The 15,317-nt window shown below is 49.5% G+C and overlaps 1 protein-coding gene across 6 annotated transcripts in view; it reads left to right on the top strand.

The window, feature by feature from the left end:
- The window catches only part of WWC1 (WW and C2 domain containing 1), a 150,642-nt gene that overhangs the window by 108,481 nt on the left and 26,844 nt on the right, over positions 1 to 15,317 (top strand). For all 6 annotated transcript variants that reach the window (XM_072756690.1, XM_072756689.1, XM_026007481.2 and 3 more), the window contains exons 10-15: positions 2,116 to 2,205; positions 3,193 to 3,728; positions 7,092 to 7,200; positions 7,656 to 7,736; positions 8,351 to 8,437; positions 9,625 to 9,817. In XM_072756690.1, the coding sequence (XP_072612791.1) occupies positions 2,116 to 2,205; positions 3,193 to 3,728; positions 7,092 to 7,200; positions 7,656 to 7,736; positions 8,351 to 8,437; positions 9,625 to 9,817 (1,096 nt within the window). The remainder of the gene's footprint in view (positions 1 to 2,115; positions 2,206 to 3,192; positions 3,729 to 7,091; positions 7,201 to 7,655; positions 7,737 to 8,350; positions 8,438 to 9,624; positions 9,818 to 15,317) is intronic.

Below are 15,317 nucleotides of genomic sequence, written 5' to 3'. Positions count from 1 at the left end.
TAGTATCAGCTATCAGACATGCCTCCATGCAGATCTTTGTGCCCATGTTCCAGAACATTCCACCACACTCACCTGCTTTCTTCTCTGGTCCCATTCTCTCAGGCTCCTTTGCCTACTATTGCCAGTTTATTCAACCTGGGAGTGCTGTATATACTCAGAGCTTAGTCCTGGGCCTTCCCTTTCCTCCCCTACTATATTTTACCCTAGAGTAGTGCATTCTTATGTTAGGGCTGCCAAGCGAAAATACCACAAAATGGGTGACTTCCATAGCAGAAGTGTATTATCTCACAGTTCTGGAAGCTGATGTCCAAGACCAAGATGTTGGCAGGATTGTTTCTTTGGAATTTTCTCTCCTTAGCTTGAAGATGGCCATCCACACATGAACGTCTGCTATGACTTCACTTGGTCTGCTCTGTGTGCATGTCTGTGTCTTAATCTCTTAGAAGAATGTTGGCTTAGAGCTTATCTGCATGACTTCATTTTACCTTGATTCTTTAAAGGCCTTTTCTCCAAATACAGTCACATTTTGAGGCACTGGGTTACCAAAACTTCAGCATATGAATTTTGGGGTAGAGGGACACAGTCTAACTCATAGCATATGGTCCTCTCTTTCATGTGGTGATCTGTGTGATAAGGATCCCCCACCTTTACAACCACCACCTGCTCAACATTTATGCCCACACATCCATAAGAGAACTCTTCTCTTCTCCTGGGCTGCTCTGCCCCTCACCTTTCCATCTCTATAGAAGCCATCTCAGATCTGTTTGGTTGCTAGTAGCTGGTACCTCCCAGTCTTTCTCCTAAATCCCTCAGCCTTGACCTTCATCCAGCCTGTGACCTTTCTTGGTCTCCTCCAGATGGTCCACACCATCTCAATAAATATTGTAGCCACCCCAACTCTTGTCCCTGTCTCCTGTCCACAACCTTCTGCCCATTTTCCTAACAGCAGCCATGGTGACCTTAAAGTGAAAGAGGTCCCTGCTGTGATTCCCTGCTTGGAATGTTCTTTCACCTGTACTTTTCCTGGCCAACTCCTATCCATCCTTCATATCAGCTTAAATGTCTCTGCTAGTCAGGGGAGGCCACCTACTTCAAGAAACAACCTCCCAAAGCTCCATGGCTTAACACAGTAGAAGTTTATTTCTTGCCTACATGGTGTGCAGTCAAGTATGCCTGGCTATGTTTGGTCATTTGGGGACCCAGGCTCTTCCTATCTGTGGCACCTCTACTTTTAGAGCCTTCCAGGGAGCAGTGGGGAAGATCCACTTTTCTTCGCTCACATCCTACTGGCCAGAACCCTGTCCCAGATGCCCAGCTGCAAGGGAAGCTGTGAAGGGGTCCAGCAGTGGACTCAGAGAGCTGAAGAGACAGTAGATCTAGGGGAGCACCAAAAGGACCAGCCATAAAGTCACTTGCTCAAGGAGACCCATCAACCAGTCTAAATTGGGTCATTCCTACATTCTTTCCTACCATTCTCTACTTTTTCCCCATAAACTTTGACACACGCTGTGTTAGATATTAGATATTTGACTACTTTCTTCATATTTGTCCTCTCCCACTCTCCCCAGCAGAATGTAAGCTCTGTAAGAGCAGAAACTAGTTCTGTTTTGTTCACATCTTTATCCCCAGGGGCCAACAATAGGTTCTGGTATGAGGTAGGCACTCAGCAAATATTGGTGGATGGGTAGCGGCCATGGATGGGAAGGAAGGATGGAGAGGGAGGGAGGGGTGATTGAGTAGAATTCTAATTCTGACACTAATTCCTTAGCTTTAAGTAAATTATTTAATTCTAAGATCTTCAATTTCCTTGTATATAAAGTGGTAAAACCATTTTTGCTGTGCATGGTTACTGTGCAAATGAATTAAAACAGTGTTATGCGTTTCTTAGCATGGCACCTGATATATAGTAGGTGATGAATACAGCAGTTACTATAGGATCCTATTTGGAGGCCATATCTCCCCAAATATTGCAGTAAAACACTTCTGGAAAATTCCTGCATGTGTGACTGTGGGTGTGTGTGTACTTGTCCACAAGTACCTGCCTACGATTCCCCATTCAAGTAGACAGAGGCTGATCTCCTCGGGTTTCCCCATTCATGCTCTTTGTCCCTTCAGGTTAAAATTAAACAGTAAGAGGAACCAGCTGGTGAGAGAACTGGAGGAAGCCACCCGACAAGTAGCAGCTCTACATTCTCAGCTGAAAAGGTGAGTGGTGGGCCATGAGTGTGGCCTTGGGGATGGCCAAATGCCAGTATCCCCAGGTAGCCCAGACTCTGCCCTTCCTTCATCCTCCACAGCTTGAATGTGGACATTTAGAAACCCAGCAGGCAGCTAGGGAGGCTGGTGGCCTTGGACCGGGCCGGGCTTGGCCAGGGGCAGAGTTCTTCACTTCTCTGGACTGTGGCATTCAGTCCTGATAGCCCTGAGGAAAAGGCCCCCATCAGAGGCTGATGTGTCTCACTGAAGTCTCGAATACCTGCCCATCTGCTTTCCTGACACAGAGACAGCAGGCCCCAGCCTGGGCCTTGGTGGGCAGCAGCACAGAACTGGGATTTAATAACATTTTGTTCGGTCAGAGATTTGCAATGTTTGCCTTCTATTTGCAATAAGCAATAGGATATAAAGTCGCACTTAGAATATAAAGTTTCCTTTTAAGATGAATGTATTAGGGGCACATGGGTGGCTCAGTCGGTTAGGCGTCTGCTTTCTGCTCAGATCATGATTCTGGGATCCTGAGACCAACCCTGCCTCAAGCTTCCTGCTCAGAGAGGAACCTGTATCTCTCTCTCTCTCTCTCTGATGAATGGATAAGATCTCTTAAAAAAAAAGATGAATGTATTGAAGAGTAAAGAATGAGTGTATTTGAAGGAAAATGTCAAGAAATAAGGCTGGATTCACACAGGGAAAAGTAGTGTGAAACTGGACTCGGGCCAGTGGAGGTTTGGCAAACAGAGGAAAAAGTGGAGTTTCAAGGCAGAGGACTTGGGTTTGAATCCCAGCTCTGCCACTCTCTGATTATGTGGCCTTCTCAGGGTATCGTTTTTAGTGAAATGGGAGTGCATGGTCTCCCCTGGAGACTGTCAAGAGGGCCCAACAAAATGAAGTGTTCTAAGTGGCTGTCGTGGAAGGTGGTTCTGGGTGGCCCACTGCGCTCTGAGTGTTCTCACCCAATGTTCTCTCCCTGCCCCCCAGCCTCTCAAGCAGCATGCAGTCTCTGTCCTCAGGCAGCAGCCCTGGGTCCCTTACGTCCAGCCGAGGCTCCCTGGCTGCCTCCAGCCTGGACTCCTCCACCTCAGCCAGCTTCACTGACCTCTACTACGACCCCTTTGAGCAGCTGGACTCGGAACTGCAGAGCAAGGTGGAGTTTCTGCTCTTGGAGGGGGCCACGGGCTTCCGGCCCTCCGGCTGCATCACCACCATCCATGAGGATGAGGTGGCCAAGACCCAGAAGGTGGAGGGGGGCGGCCGCCTACAGGCCCTGCGCTCCCTATCTGGCACCCCGAAGTCCATGACCTCCCTGTCGCCCCGCTCCTCCCTCTCCTCTCCATCCCCACCCTGCTCCCCTCTCATTGCCGACCCCCTCCTGGCTGGAGACGCTTTCCTGAGCCCTCTGGAGTATGAAGACCCGGAGCTGAGTGCCACTCTTTGTGAACTGAGCCTTGGCAGCAGCACCCAAGAAAAATACCAACTGGACGAACCAGGAACAGAAGGCAAACAGTTGGGCCAAGGTAGAGAGCATCACATGGGGAAAGGGGGACCACAAGGATTGAGGAGGGTTAGAGCTGCACTCAGGCCTGAGCACAGACCCCAATGGTGATTATTGTCATCCACTGACTGCTTTCTGTGTGCCTGGCCTCTACGTGTATACCAATTCATTTAGTCATTCAGTAGGCATTTTTAATGTGCCTACTGTGTTCTAGGTCTTGAGCTTAGGTGTTATCTGTGGTGGATTCCTTCACTCAACAGATACTAAGTATCTGTTAAAACTAAATGCCAGGTATTGTGCTAATGGATACACATGGATTCCTTCATTTGTTCATTCAACAGATAGACCATGTGCCAGGCACAGGATTAGTCACAAGGATACAGTGTTGAGGACGGGCAAGCTTAGGGTACCTGTTCCCATGAAGCTCACATGCAAATGAAGGCACAGACAGTAACTGTACAGTCAGAACAATAAAAGCCCTAGAAGGAAATTAAGATGGGATATGATGGGGCCATTCAGGTTGGGGTAGCGCTGCCAGTTCAGAGCGAGTTGTGAAAGAAGATGGTATTTGAGGTCCTTGAATAGTGAGAAGGAACTAGCCTTAGGAAAAGCAAGAGTGAAATCTGTGAGGCCAGAGTTTAGAGGTCACCACCAAACCAGAGAACCAGGCAGAGTCCAAGTCATTTAAGGCTTAACAGGCCATGGTAAGGAGTTTGGATTTTATCCTAATAGCAGCAGGGACCCATATGGCCATTTGGAGCAAGGGAATGATATGGTCTGGCTCCCATTCTGCATGGGGTCAGAAGGAACATCTTGGTGTGGATTGAGATGCAATTTGAAATCTTCAAAACAGAAGATGCTGATGGTGACAGCTAAGATTTATCAGGAGAGAAATTCTTCATTTTTAGCAGCAACCACGTATTAGATAATAATAGTTAATGTTCATTGGGGCATATTATGTGGTGGGCAGTGTGCTTTATAAAGTGAAGTAGATTACTTCTATTATGCCCATTTCACAGATGAGGAAACAGATTCAGCAAGATGGTATTGCTAACTCTAGGTCTCCCAGCCAGCAAGTGGGGAAAGAAGGGATTGGAACCTGGGTTTTCCTGACCCAGCACCCAACCTCTTCATTATCATACTCCTCTCAGGACGTGAGGCAGCTCTGTGTGTCTGTTCTGGAGATACTCTGGGGCTCCCAGGCCCAACATGCCTATCTGGTATGAAGGCCAAAATGGAACAGAGTGCCCAGGAAGCTCACCTGGGGCTCCCAGGCTTTCCTGGCTTTGATTTATTGAATGTAGGTATACGAGATACAGTTACTGTTATGTATTGACTCATTTAAGCCTCATAACGGCTCTGTGAAATGGGTGCTACTTCTATCCTCATTTACAGACAAAAGAAGTGAGGCCCAGTAGGGTCAGTGTCACAGCTAGGAAGTGGTAGACTCAGGATTGGCACCAGGACCACCTGTCCAAATCCCACACTAAGACATGTGCCAGCTGTGTATGCACAGGGCTCATGCTCCTGGCTCCTCATGAGGCCGGGGGGGAGGGGGGAAAACTGAACCCATCTCAGCCTTAAGGCTCCAGAAATAGGCAGGAGGGCTGCTGCTATGACCAGAATTATCCATTCGTGTCCAAGGGCCAGTGGGAGCAATGTGGGGGGAAGACGAGATTTCCTGGTTAATTAAAGGCTCTGCTGGGTGAGTGCCAGCCATTTCCTTAGAAGAGGAGCCGAGAGATCCCTGGGGCTCCCTCATCAGGAAGGGAGTCTTGCTGAGTGCTCTCAAACAAAAATAAAAACAGGCTTCATACTATAGCAGGTGGCAAACTTCAGAAAATTGTCCCCTGGAGAGGAGCGGGTGCAGGTGGAACCTCTAACGAAGCTGCAGAAGAGCTCCTGACACTCTGTCAAAGGTGGCAATAAGCCAAATCAGGGACCCAACAAGGTGCTGGGAGCCACTCTCTCCTCCCCGAGTACCCTTAGGGCTTATGGGCCAAGGACCGCACATGTCTCAGGATGGCGTTTCCTTCGTGCCATCTCCAAAAGCCATCCCTGCAGTGAACGATGCCAGCCTGAGCACCGACACTAAGCAGGTTATGCGATTAATGCCGCTGTTCAGTCAGCAGACAAATTAATCTCCTTAAGTGGTTTAGTGGAGGGTGGAGATGCGTGGGTCTGAAGGTGGGAGGTCTCTGCTGGCCACAGCAGGCGTGGGACACAGGCTGGGAAGGCCGCACCCAGATAGCTGCTTGGCTTCTCCCAGCTCGCTGTGTCCCTCCAACACTGGCCTGCCCTCCAGTCTCCTCTCCAGGCTGCCCTGGTGCCTGGCACACAGCAGGCGCTCAGAAGTGCTGGCTGTGAGCTCCAAGAGCCTGAATCTGGTCTTACCCGCTGCACGCAGCTCAGGAACTGTCCTATCCATCTTGATAGCTCTGAGCCTGGCAGTGGGCCTGGCACACCATTGAAGCTTGTGACTTAAGGAGGGAAGGAATATGCAGCATGTGCCAAGTGCCTATTTGGAGCCCTGGGTTGGATATTTTGAGGGCCTCCATGAAGGACAGGGTTGCTGAGGAGTTGAGTTAGGAGTGGAATAGAGGGGCGCCTGGGTGGCTCCATCAGTTAGGTGTCTGCCTTCGGCTCAGGTCAGATCCTGGGGTCCTGGGATGGAGCCCCTCATCAAGCTCCCTGCTCGGGGCGGGGGGGGGGCTGCTTTGCCATTTTTCCACTCCTCCACCACTCTTCCTTGCTTGTGCTCTCCTGCTGACCCTTACTCTCTCTCAAATAAATTTTAAAAATCTTAACCAAAAAAGAGTGGAATGGAGTAGGCCGAGTGGGAGTGCTAGTAGTGAAATCCTCTCTTCTTCCTCTTGACCCTCCCAAGGGTCCCGGGGCTATTATTTTGCCCCAGATGTGTAGGAATCTGTCTCAAAGGCATCACCACAGTGATGGGAATGACCCTTGCAGTAAGGATAGTGGTACTAAATTTCATAGTCTTTTCCTGCATCAGCCTCTGTACTAAGGACTTCCTAGAATGTCTTGTTGGGTCCTCCTGACAGCCCCACAGGGTAGGTGTTACTCTCTCCATCCTCCAGACAAGGAACCCAAGGGCCAGAGAGCTGAAATCCATGTCCCAGTTGTCATGAAGCAGTAAGTCATGGAGCTGAGGTGTGAATCCAGGCACTTTGGCTTCCAAATCTGGGATGTTAAATACAGAATCCTACGTACCCCAAAGCAATGCAGGACCTTGCTGTCGAATTCAGAGGTGGTATTTGGCAGGACCGCCTAAGGACAAAGGGTGGATCAAAGTGTGTGTTGCAAAGACTGTCCTGATTTCTGAACCCTGCCTTGCCATCCCTCCTTTTCCCCCTTCTTCCTCCAGCTATGAATACAGCCCAGGGGTGCAGCCTGAAAGTGGCCTGTGTCTCAGCAGCTGTGTCGGATGAATCGGTGGCTGGGGACAGTGGTGTGTATGAGGCTTCCGTGCAGAGGTGGGTCCATAGGAGTCCTGGCTCTCTCTGGGACGTCTGAGAATGCAGAGCCCTGGGCCCGCTCAGGGGTGTGGGAGGGGTCCATAGGAGGGCATAGCCAGGTGACCCCATCTTCCCCTTGGGAACCCTGTTTGAGGTGTGTTGGAGATGCAGACAGCACTGTTGTTCCCCCTGGGGCTTGAGGCATGGCATGTGTGCAGGGATGCTGGTTCCATGATTGCCACGAAGGACATCTGGCTAGGGGTGCAAGTCCTAAAGAAAGAACAGCCCCTCTCAGAGAGGAATCCCGAGCAGTTGTGGGAAGGCAGGTGTCTGCCGGGAGTCTGAGCAGACCCAAACCTTCCTCCTTGAGGACCCAGCTGCACCCTGCCAGAGAGAAGCCCGTTTCTGGAAAGTGGCTTTGGCCCTGGGTAACTGCTGGGAAGTCTGACCCTCCTCCCCTTGTTGCCTTCCAGACTGGGTGCTTCCGAAGCCGCTGCTTTTGACAGTGATGAATCAGAAGCAGTGGGTACCACCCGGGTTCAGATTGCCTTGAAGTAAGTAACTGGGAGCACGAGCGCAGAGGGGTGGTCGGCAGCATCTCCCCAGCTTTGACCTTCACGGCTGCCCTGGGACCTGCCCACGGTGTGGGCTCCCAATTAAAGGGGGCCACCCTCTCCCTCCCTTTCAACTCCACATTTTACAAAGAGAAAAATGAGGTCTTGAAGACCTCCTAATTTTCCTGAACTCACTGAGCTGGCCAGTGGCAGAGCCAGAGCGTAAGACTCGCATCTTGATCTGTTTGGCCACTGTAGCTGTGGCTTTTCGTGTTACCATCATCCCACTGTGGTTTCGACCCTCCGGAGGCTACAGCCCAGACTGGCTCTTCTTGTTGCTTTCTCTTGAGGCAGGAGGGCCTCAATACTATTTTCACTGGAAATTAATTGCTGACATTTAAATATCAAGAAATTTCACACGAAATCTTCTGGCTTCTCTTTAAAAATTCAGACTGACGGCTCTGCATCTCCATCCCTGCATGGCAGCAAAGCCCTGGCCCTATGCTCTCAAGCTCACCAGAGTCCCCAGAGCAGCCAGCAGCCCCATCTGTGATCATTAAGAAACAGAGAAATGTGTCACTCATAGGTGCTCCATCTGCCCCTTTCCATTTCAGGTATGAGGAGAAGAATAAGCAATTTGCAATATTAATCATCCAGCTCAGTAACCTTTCTGCTCTGTTGCTGCAACAGGACCAGAAAGTGTGAGTACGTTGCTGACAGGGTATAGATTACCCTCTCAGCCTCTGTGGCTGTCCCCGGGAGTACTCTCCTGCTCTGCCCTGCTCCAACAACGGGCCCTGTGTGTCTTTAATATATATGACTGTAATGCAAAGTGTCAGTACTGTGAATGTGGATACAGGCATAATGGTAAACTCACTGACTTATAAAGAGAAGCATCTAAACAGCTTCAGTTCCTTCACAAGTATGTCATAAGCACCTGTGCTGTGCCGGCACTAAGAATGGAGTAGTGAGCAAATCCTTGCCCTTGTGAGCTTGAAGCCTCATGAAAAAGGTCACGGCCCCTTTTATCTGCTCTAAGCTCAAGTATGCCACACAGAAAGAGATAGGTCTGCTGTTCTCGAGAGTCATTGCCTGCCACTGTGCTTCTATGGAAGGGTGTGAGGGGTATTAGCTTACAGTGGACGATCCAGCAAACACCTGCACTGTTGGCTTATTGGCTCTTCCCATTGCAGACCGGGTTTATGTTTCATTGCATTTCATCTGCCTACATGCTCCTTCTTTAACTAGACAGCACACTCAGGGCAGCAACAGGAGCTCCTGTTTCTGTGGTCTGTACCCAGCCAGCATCTGGAGCTGCCACATGTGGGAAGGGGAAAGGCAGGAGGAAAGCATGTCAAGCAGAAGGAGGACAAGATTGGACAGTAGAGTTGTTGTCAGCCTTTTGCTTTTACAGTGCCGGAATGAATAAGCTTCTCCATATGTCACTGGTCTTTGTTCAGGGGTACCCATGGGAGAGTACCTAGAGGGGAGCTGAATGGGTCACAGGGTCAGTGCATCTATAATTTTGTCAGGACTGCCACATTCCCCTCCACCGGAGCTGTAGCATTTTGCCTTCTAACCGGCAGTGTGTAAGGATTCCTGAGTGTTAACAAGCAGACTTGCCGATCCTTCTGTTCATGGAAGTTTGCACATGGTTGGCCTCCGGCTCCACCCACTTTGAGGTTCTAGGGATTGGGGGATTCAGAAGGAAGAGCAATTCGTTATCCTTGGGGCCCTTTCTGCTTCCTTTACAAAAACCTGCATAGCCACTGGAGAACGTACAGACTCCCCCCACTGTTGTTTTCTTAGGGATTTGGGGCAACTGCTGAGCCCAGCACATCAGCCCACACTTGGGCTGACCTATTGGCTCTCCTCTGTCACCCTCTAGGAACATTCGTGTAGCTATCCTTCCCTGCTCCGAAAGCACCACCTGCCTGTTTCGGACCCGGCCCCTGGACGCCTCAGACACCCTCGTGTTCAATGAGATGTTCTGGGTGTCCATGTCTTATCCAGCCCTTCACCAGAAGACCTTAAGAGTCGACGTGTGTACCACTGACCGGAGCCATCTGGAGGAGTGCCTGGTGAGGGCCATGCCTGTCTGTCTGTCCATCTGGGCCGCCTTCTGTCCTTCTGGGGATGGGCTCACATTGCAGTGTAGGGAGAAGGCTTGGAGAAAAACGCAGGCTGTAATGTAAGTGAAGCTCATCCGGGTTCCAAGCAGGGACTTGTGCAGGTGAACGGCATTCTTGCACTTACTGGGAAGGGGGCAAGGAAGCCAGAAGCTCCTTTCTGAGTTGACCGATTGCCGGGCCACATCCCTTGTGCCTGACACTGCATTGGCTTCGGACTCCATCTCAGTCTCCTTCTCTATAAAATCCAGCTGACACTGGCTACCTCACGGATGGTTCTCTGGGGATTAAGTGAGGATTAAAGCAGTGTTTCTGGAACTGAACATGCACACAGGTTACCCGGGGCTCTGGTTAAAAGGCTGATTCTGATTCAGCAAGTTTGGTTGGGGGCGGGGGAGTGGGGAAGACACCAGGGGATCCTGCATTGGGGAAGCTCCTAAGTGCTGCTGATTGCTGCTGGTCCTCATAGCAAGGATGAAAATAGTAATGTGTCTGCACATACCAGATGCTCACTGGCTGTCATTCTCCACCCCCATCCCCCTCAGCTGGGGTACAGAACAACATCATTGCCATTTATGTGGTTGGTATTATTATTGGCCATAATGCAACAGGATCCATAGATTGAATGCACGTTATGTGGTGAGCACTAAGCTAAGCTCTCTCCATGTAGTTTGTCTACCTGCACTATAATCTTATAAAATAGGTACTCTAATGCTAGTGAGGAAACCAAGGCACAGAGAGGTAAAAGAACTTTCTCAGGGTCACACTGTCAGGAAGAGGCAGGAACATTTAGAACCGAGGCAGGTCTACTTGTACAACCCACCCACATCAGCCCTGTCGTGTTTTCACCAGCATGGTGCTCTCCAGACCCCCAGGTAGGATAGTGGCTGAAGACTGTTGAGCATGAGAGACACTGGATGTTAGAGCAGAAGCTTTTCCAAACCCAGGCTTTTGTGGTGAAGCATTTCCTCAGCTCTGGGAATTCCTCAATGAGAAGAGAATCCTATTTTCTTCTCCTAATTGGATGTCTTTTATTCCTCCTTCCTAATTGAAGTCTGGCCATTGCTGGTTGCCATGGCAGCAGCCAAAGCGCTCATCCCACTGTGGCTTGTCTCTGTCTGTGGCCAATGGGAAATCTACTTTCCCGTATCCTGTGGGGATGTAGAGTATTGGGTTGCCGTGGTTTGGTGGCTAGAGGAGCAGGCAAGGAAGCAGAACATGAGGAGAAAGGCTGTGTGCTCCCATGTGGTCTCCCTACACTGCTGGGTTTGGGGAAATCCCTGGTCTGTTTTGCACTGCTTAATCACCCAGGATGGTCCCCATCCTGACCAGCATCTGGGTCTAGTACCACGCTAGGAACTCTGCATACAGTATCTCACTTAAGCCTCCCTAGTAGCCTGAGGAAGAAGCCTTAGGATTGCCTCCATCTGCAGATAAAGGATCAAGACTCCAGAAGCCTAAGTAACCTGCCCAGGCCATCCATCACGTGGAGAAGCCTGCTTCCTGATCCCAGCTTCCTTCCACGCAGCCATCGTACTGTCCTACCTCTCAGGGGGTTACTGTGTCCCCCTGGCCCCAGACCTGGATTGTGGGCTTGGATGTATATGTGGCCTGCTTTCTCCAATATCTCGGGCAACAGTTCTACCAAATGCTTCAACATGGCATAATGGGTCACAAGCTTTCCAGCTGGGCCCTGGTTGTCCACTCCCCAGCTGTTAGACTCAGAGCCACTCAGTACAGGTTCTGTAGAGAAAGCCCACTTCCTGGGCCCCCATGGTATCTCATAGGTAACCATTACAACAAAGAGGCTCCCCTGCCCCTTTTCACCTTGCCACCCCCACTTGGGAAAACCCCAGCCCTGTCAAAGTGACCTCTCCATCCATGCACTCGGAGGAAAACACAGCCATGCTATACGGTTTCATTTTAAAATTGTGGCCATAGGGGTGCCTGGGTGGCTCAGTTGGTGAAACATCCTCTTGATTTTGGTTCAGGTCATGGTCTTATGGGTGATGAGATTGAAAGCCCCAGAAGCCCAGTGTCAGGCTCTGCACTCAGCATGGAGTCTGTTGGAGATTCTCTCCCTCTGCTCCTCCCCCTACACGCAAGCATGTGTGTGTTCTCTCTCACAAATAAATAAATCTTTTAAAAAATAAAACTGTGGTCATAAACCTCACATGAGCCTTAATGCTACTCAGCCCTGCTACTGCATCTCCCTAGACCCATTTGCCTTCCCCTTGTCCCAGGGGCGAATTCTTGAATTTTTTTTTTTTTAAGATTTTGCTTATTTATTTGACAAAAGAGCATGCACAAGCAGGGGGAGTGGTAGGGAGAGGGAGAGGGAGAAGCAGGCTCCTCCCTGAGCAGGGAGTCTGATGTATGGTTACATCCCCGGACCTGGGATCTTGACAGGAACAGATATCTGATGCTTAACAGACTAAGCCCCCTAGGTGCCCCCCAGGGGCAAATTCTTACCCTCTCCTCTGTCCTCAGACTTCCCCAAGCTCCTGCCCTACTCCCAAGCTCCCCCTGCTGAGGCCCTTGCTTCAGGCCGTTCTTGCCATTTCTCCTAGCTCTCTTGTTGGCCCCTCCCCGCTCCCACCTCTCAGGGACATTATACCACCAATTGTTGGAGCTCCATCCTCTCTTTAGTCTTCTCCCCTCCCCTGGATCTGGCCTGTCAGTATACCAACATGCTGTGAATCCCCCAATGCTTAGAAACCCAAAAAGCAAAAAAAAAAAAAAGTGTTTTACCCATGTCTCCCTCCAGCTACTACCTTGTTTCTTTCCTTTATAGCAAAATGTGAAAAGGGTGTTCGTGTTCTTTCTGTAACCAATTCACACGGGATTTTGTCCTCACCATTCCACTAGAAATGTGCTCAGCGAGGTTGTCAGTGCCACTTCTCCATCATCATCTCCCTTGACTGGGTTAACGGTGTTTGGTTCAGTTCCTCAGCGAGTCTTCCTCGGCATCCTCTGCCCTGACTTGGCTTCCTGGTCACCTTGCTCTCCGTGTCCTTCGCTTGTCACTCACTCTTCTGTCTCCTTCACTGATTCTTCTCAGTTCTGTTGATTGCTATATGTCAGAAGGCCCCAGCGCCTCTCCCTTTTGCATTTGCATCCACTGCCCTGGTGATTGAGACCTTGGTCCTCTGGCTTCAAACACCAGGCCAGATGTATGGCTCCAGCCTGAGCCTCTCCACTCACAGCTGCCTTACACCTCTGCTGTCTGTTCCACATCTTCTCTTGCCTGTCCAAGAAGCCTCTCAGATGAACTTGTTCACAAGCACACTCCTGATCTTTCCTCCAGTGTCTCAGCTGACGGCAGCCCCGTCCTTTCACTGCACCAGGCCAAAGATCCCAGGGCCATCTTTGACCTCTCTCTGTCTCTCCACCCAACAGCCAGTCCTTTAGGAACTTCTGGCAGGGATGCGTGGGTAGCTCAGTGGTTGAGCGTCTGCCTTCCACTCAGGTCGTAATCCTGGGGTCCTGGGATCGAGTACTGCATCCGGCTCCCCACAGGGAGCATGCTTCTCCCTCTGCCTGTGTCTCTGCCTTTCTGTGTCTCTTATGACTAAATAAATAAAATATTTAAAAAAAGAAAGGAACTCTTGGCAGCTCCATCTTCAGAAGAGGCCCACACCCCAGCTGGTTACCACCGCATTGGCCCCACTGCCATTTGTCACCTGGATTGTGCAGCAGTCTCTACTGGGTCTCCCTGCACCTGTCCTTGCCTCCATTCATCTCTTCTCAACACAGTAGCCAGAGTGATGCTATTAAATTGCAAATCTGTGCATGTGACCCCTCTACCTAAAACCTTAGAGTAGCTTCTGTCTCCACCTAAAGTTAATTCCTGGGCCCCTTGCCTGCCACCCAAGGCCCTTGGGGATTTGCCCCTTGTCGTCCCAAAATGAAATCTTGGGCGTCCCCATGCCCCTTGGATATGTCAGCATACTACCATACTTCCGGCTGTGCCCTCTGACCGGATTCTGTTCCTCCCATATACTGATGGGCAAGGCTCACCCCCCCGCCTCATCCTGGGCTTGCCCAAATGTCACCTTCTCCGTGCAGTCTTCCTTTTACCCTATTTCAAATCACATCCCGCCCCTCCCCTCTCTCAGTACCCATCATCTCCTCTCCCTGCATTGTTTTTCTCCTGCAGCACGTTCCCCCACCTAGCATTTGTCTATATCACAGATTTTAGGGGATACATGATTTTCATATTTTATCAAATAACTAAAATCAAGATGCAATTTATAGTAGGTGACAAGTCACCTACTATAACTGGTAACTGTTTTTCTTTCTTAGGGTGCATAAAATAGTGAATTGTATAATTGCTGACATCTGCGATTCTGTGAAACACAATATAGCATTTACTTAGTGATTTGTTTATCTGAGTCCCTGAGACTGGAACGTAAGCTCACAAGGGCAGACATTTTTATTCTGCTGTATCCCCAGCACCCAAAACAGTGCCTGGTTCATAGAGGCTACATAACACGTATGTATGTATCAAATAGGTAAATGCATGCCCTCAAAGTGCATCATTTACCAAAGTGGACCATATTCTCACCTATGAGCCAGCCTAAAGTAGACCGTGTATCTTGCTGAAATTAATAATAATCTGGTGGCAGTGTTATACCTCAAAGTGGTCATTATATTCGTTCCCCCTTGCCCCTCACACATGGCCTGGCATGTTCTGAACTGTAATATCTGATGCATTGTCTGTCTTCCTGAGAAACTGAGTCCCTTGAGGGCAGAAGCCTGTCTTACATGTTTCTGTGGCTCCAGAGTCTGCAAAGTGCTCAGGGGATATTTATTAAATGAATAAATGAGTAATATATACATATTTGTATATATTTAAATTTATTACAAGTGCCTAAAATGCACCAGGCATTCAATACCTGAATTAACTGTAGTCCTGCAGGTAGGAATTTGTGTTCTCCACTTACTCACCACTGTTGTAGAAATTAACCTTTAGCCACACAATGGGTTTCACAGTCTGTAGCACACCCTGGTCCATCCTGATAGAAGGAAAAACTGGGGAAAAGGATCCCAGGTGGATTGGAGAGCCCTCTCCTCATCCCCAGTGCCACTCAAGCCACCACTTGACTACTGGCCCACTTCACAAATGGGCCTGTGGCATTTCTGCTACCCACTGGCACAGCAACTGCTGTGTTTGGGGATGGTGAATCAACTAAACCCCAGACTTGATCAGATCAGGGCTCTTCAAAAGGGAACATGTTGAAACAAAAAACCCTCTGAGGAATGATTAGAATTATTTTATCATCCTTACCACTAAGGATGTATGTCACTGGAAATAAATCCTCTCTCTAGAAGGTTATATTCAGATTGGCTAATTTGATGTAGTAGTTTATTTTCATCTTAAGGCACCCATTTACACAATTCAGAGAATTGTGTAACTGTATATAAAGATTAACTGAAGAGAGATCTTACT

The sequence above is a fragment of the Vulpes vulpes genome, chromosome 4, assembly GCF_048418805.1.
Source record: "Vulpes vulpes isolate BD-2025 chromosome 4, VulVul3, whole genome shotgun sequence".
In the NCBI taxonomy this organism is placed as follows: Eukaryota; Metazoa; Chordata; class Mammalia; order Carnivora; family Canidae; genus Vulpes; species Vulpes vulpes.
Note: the sequence above shows the minus strand (reverse complement) of the source record. Positions and strands in the feature narration are given on the sequence as shown.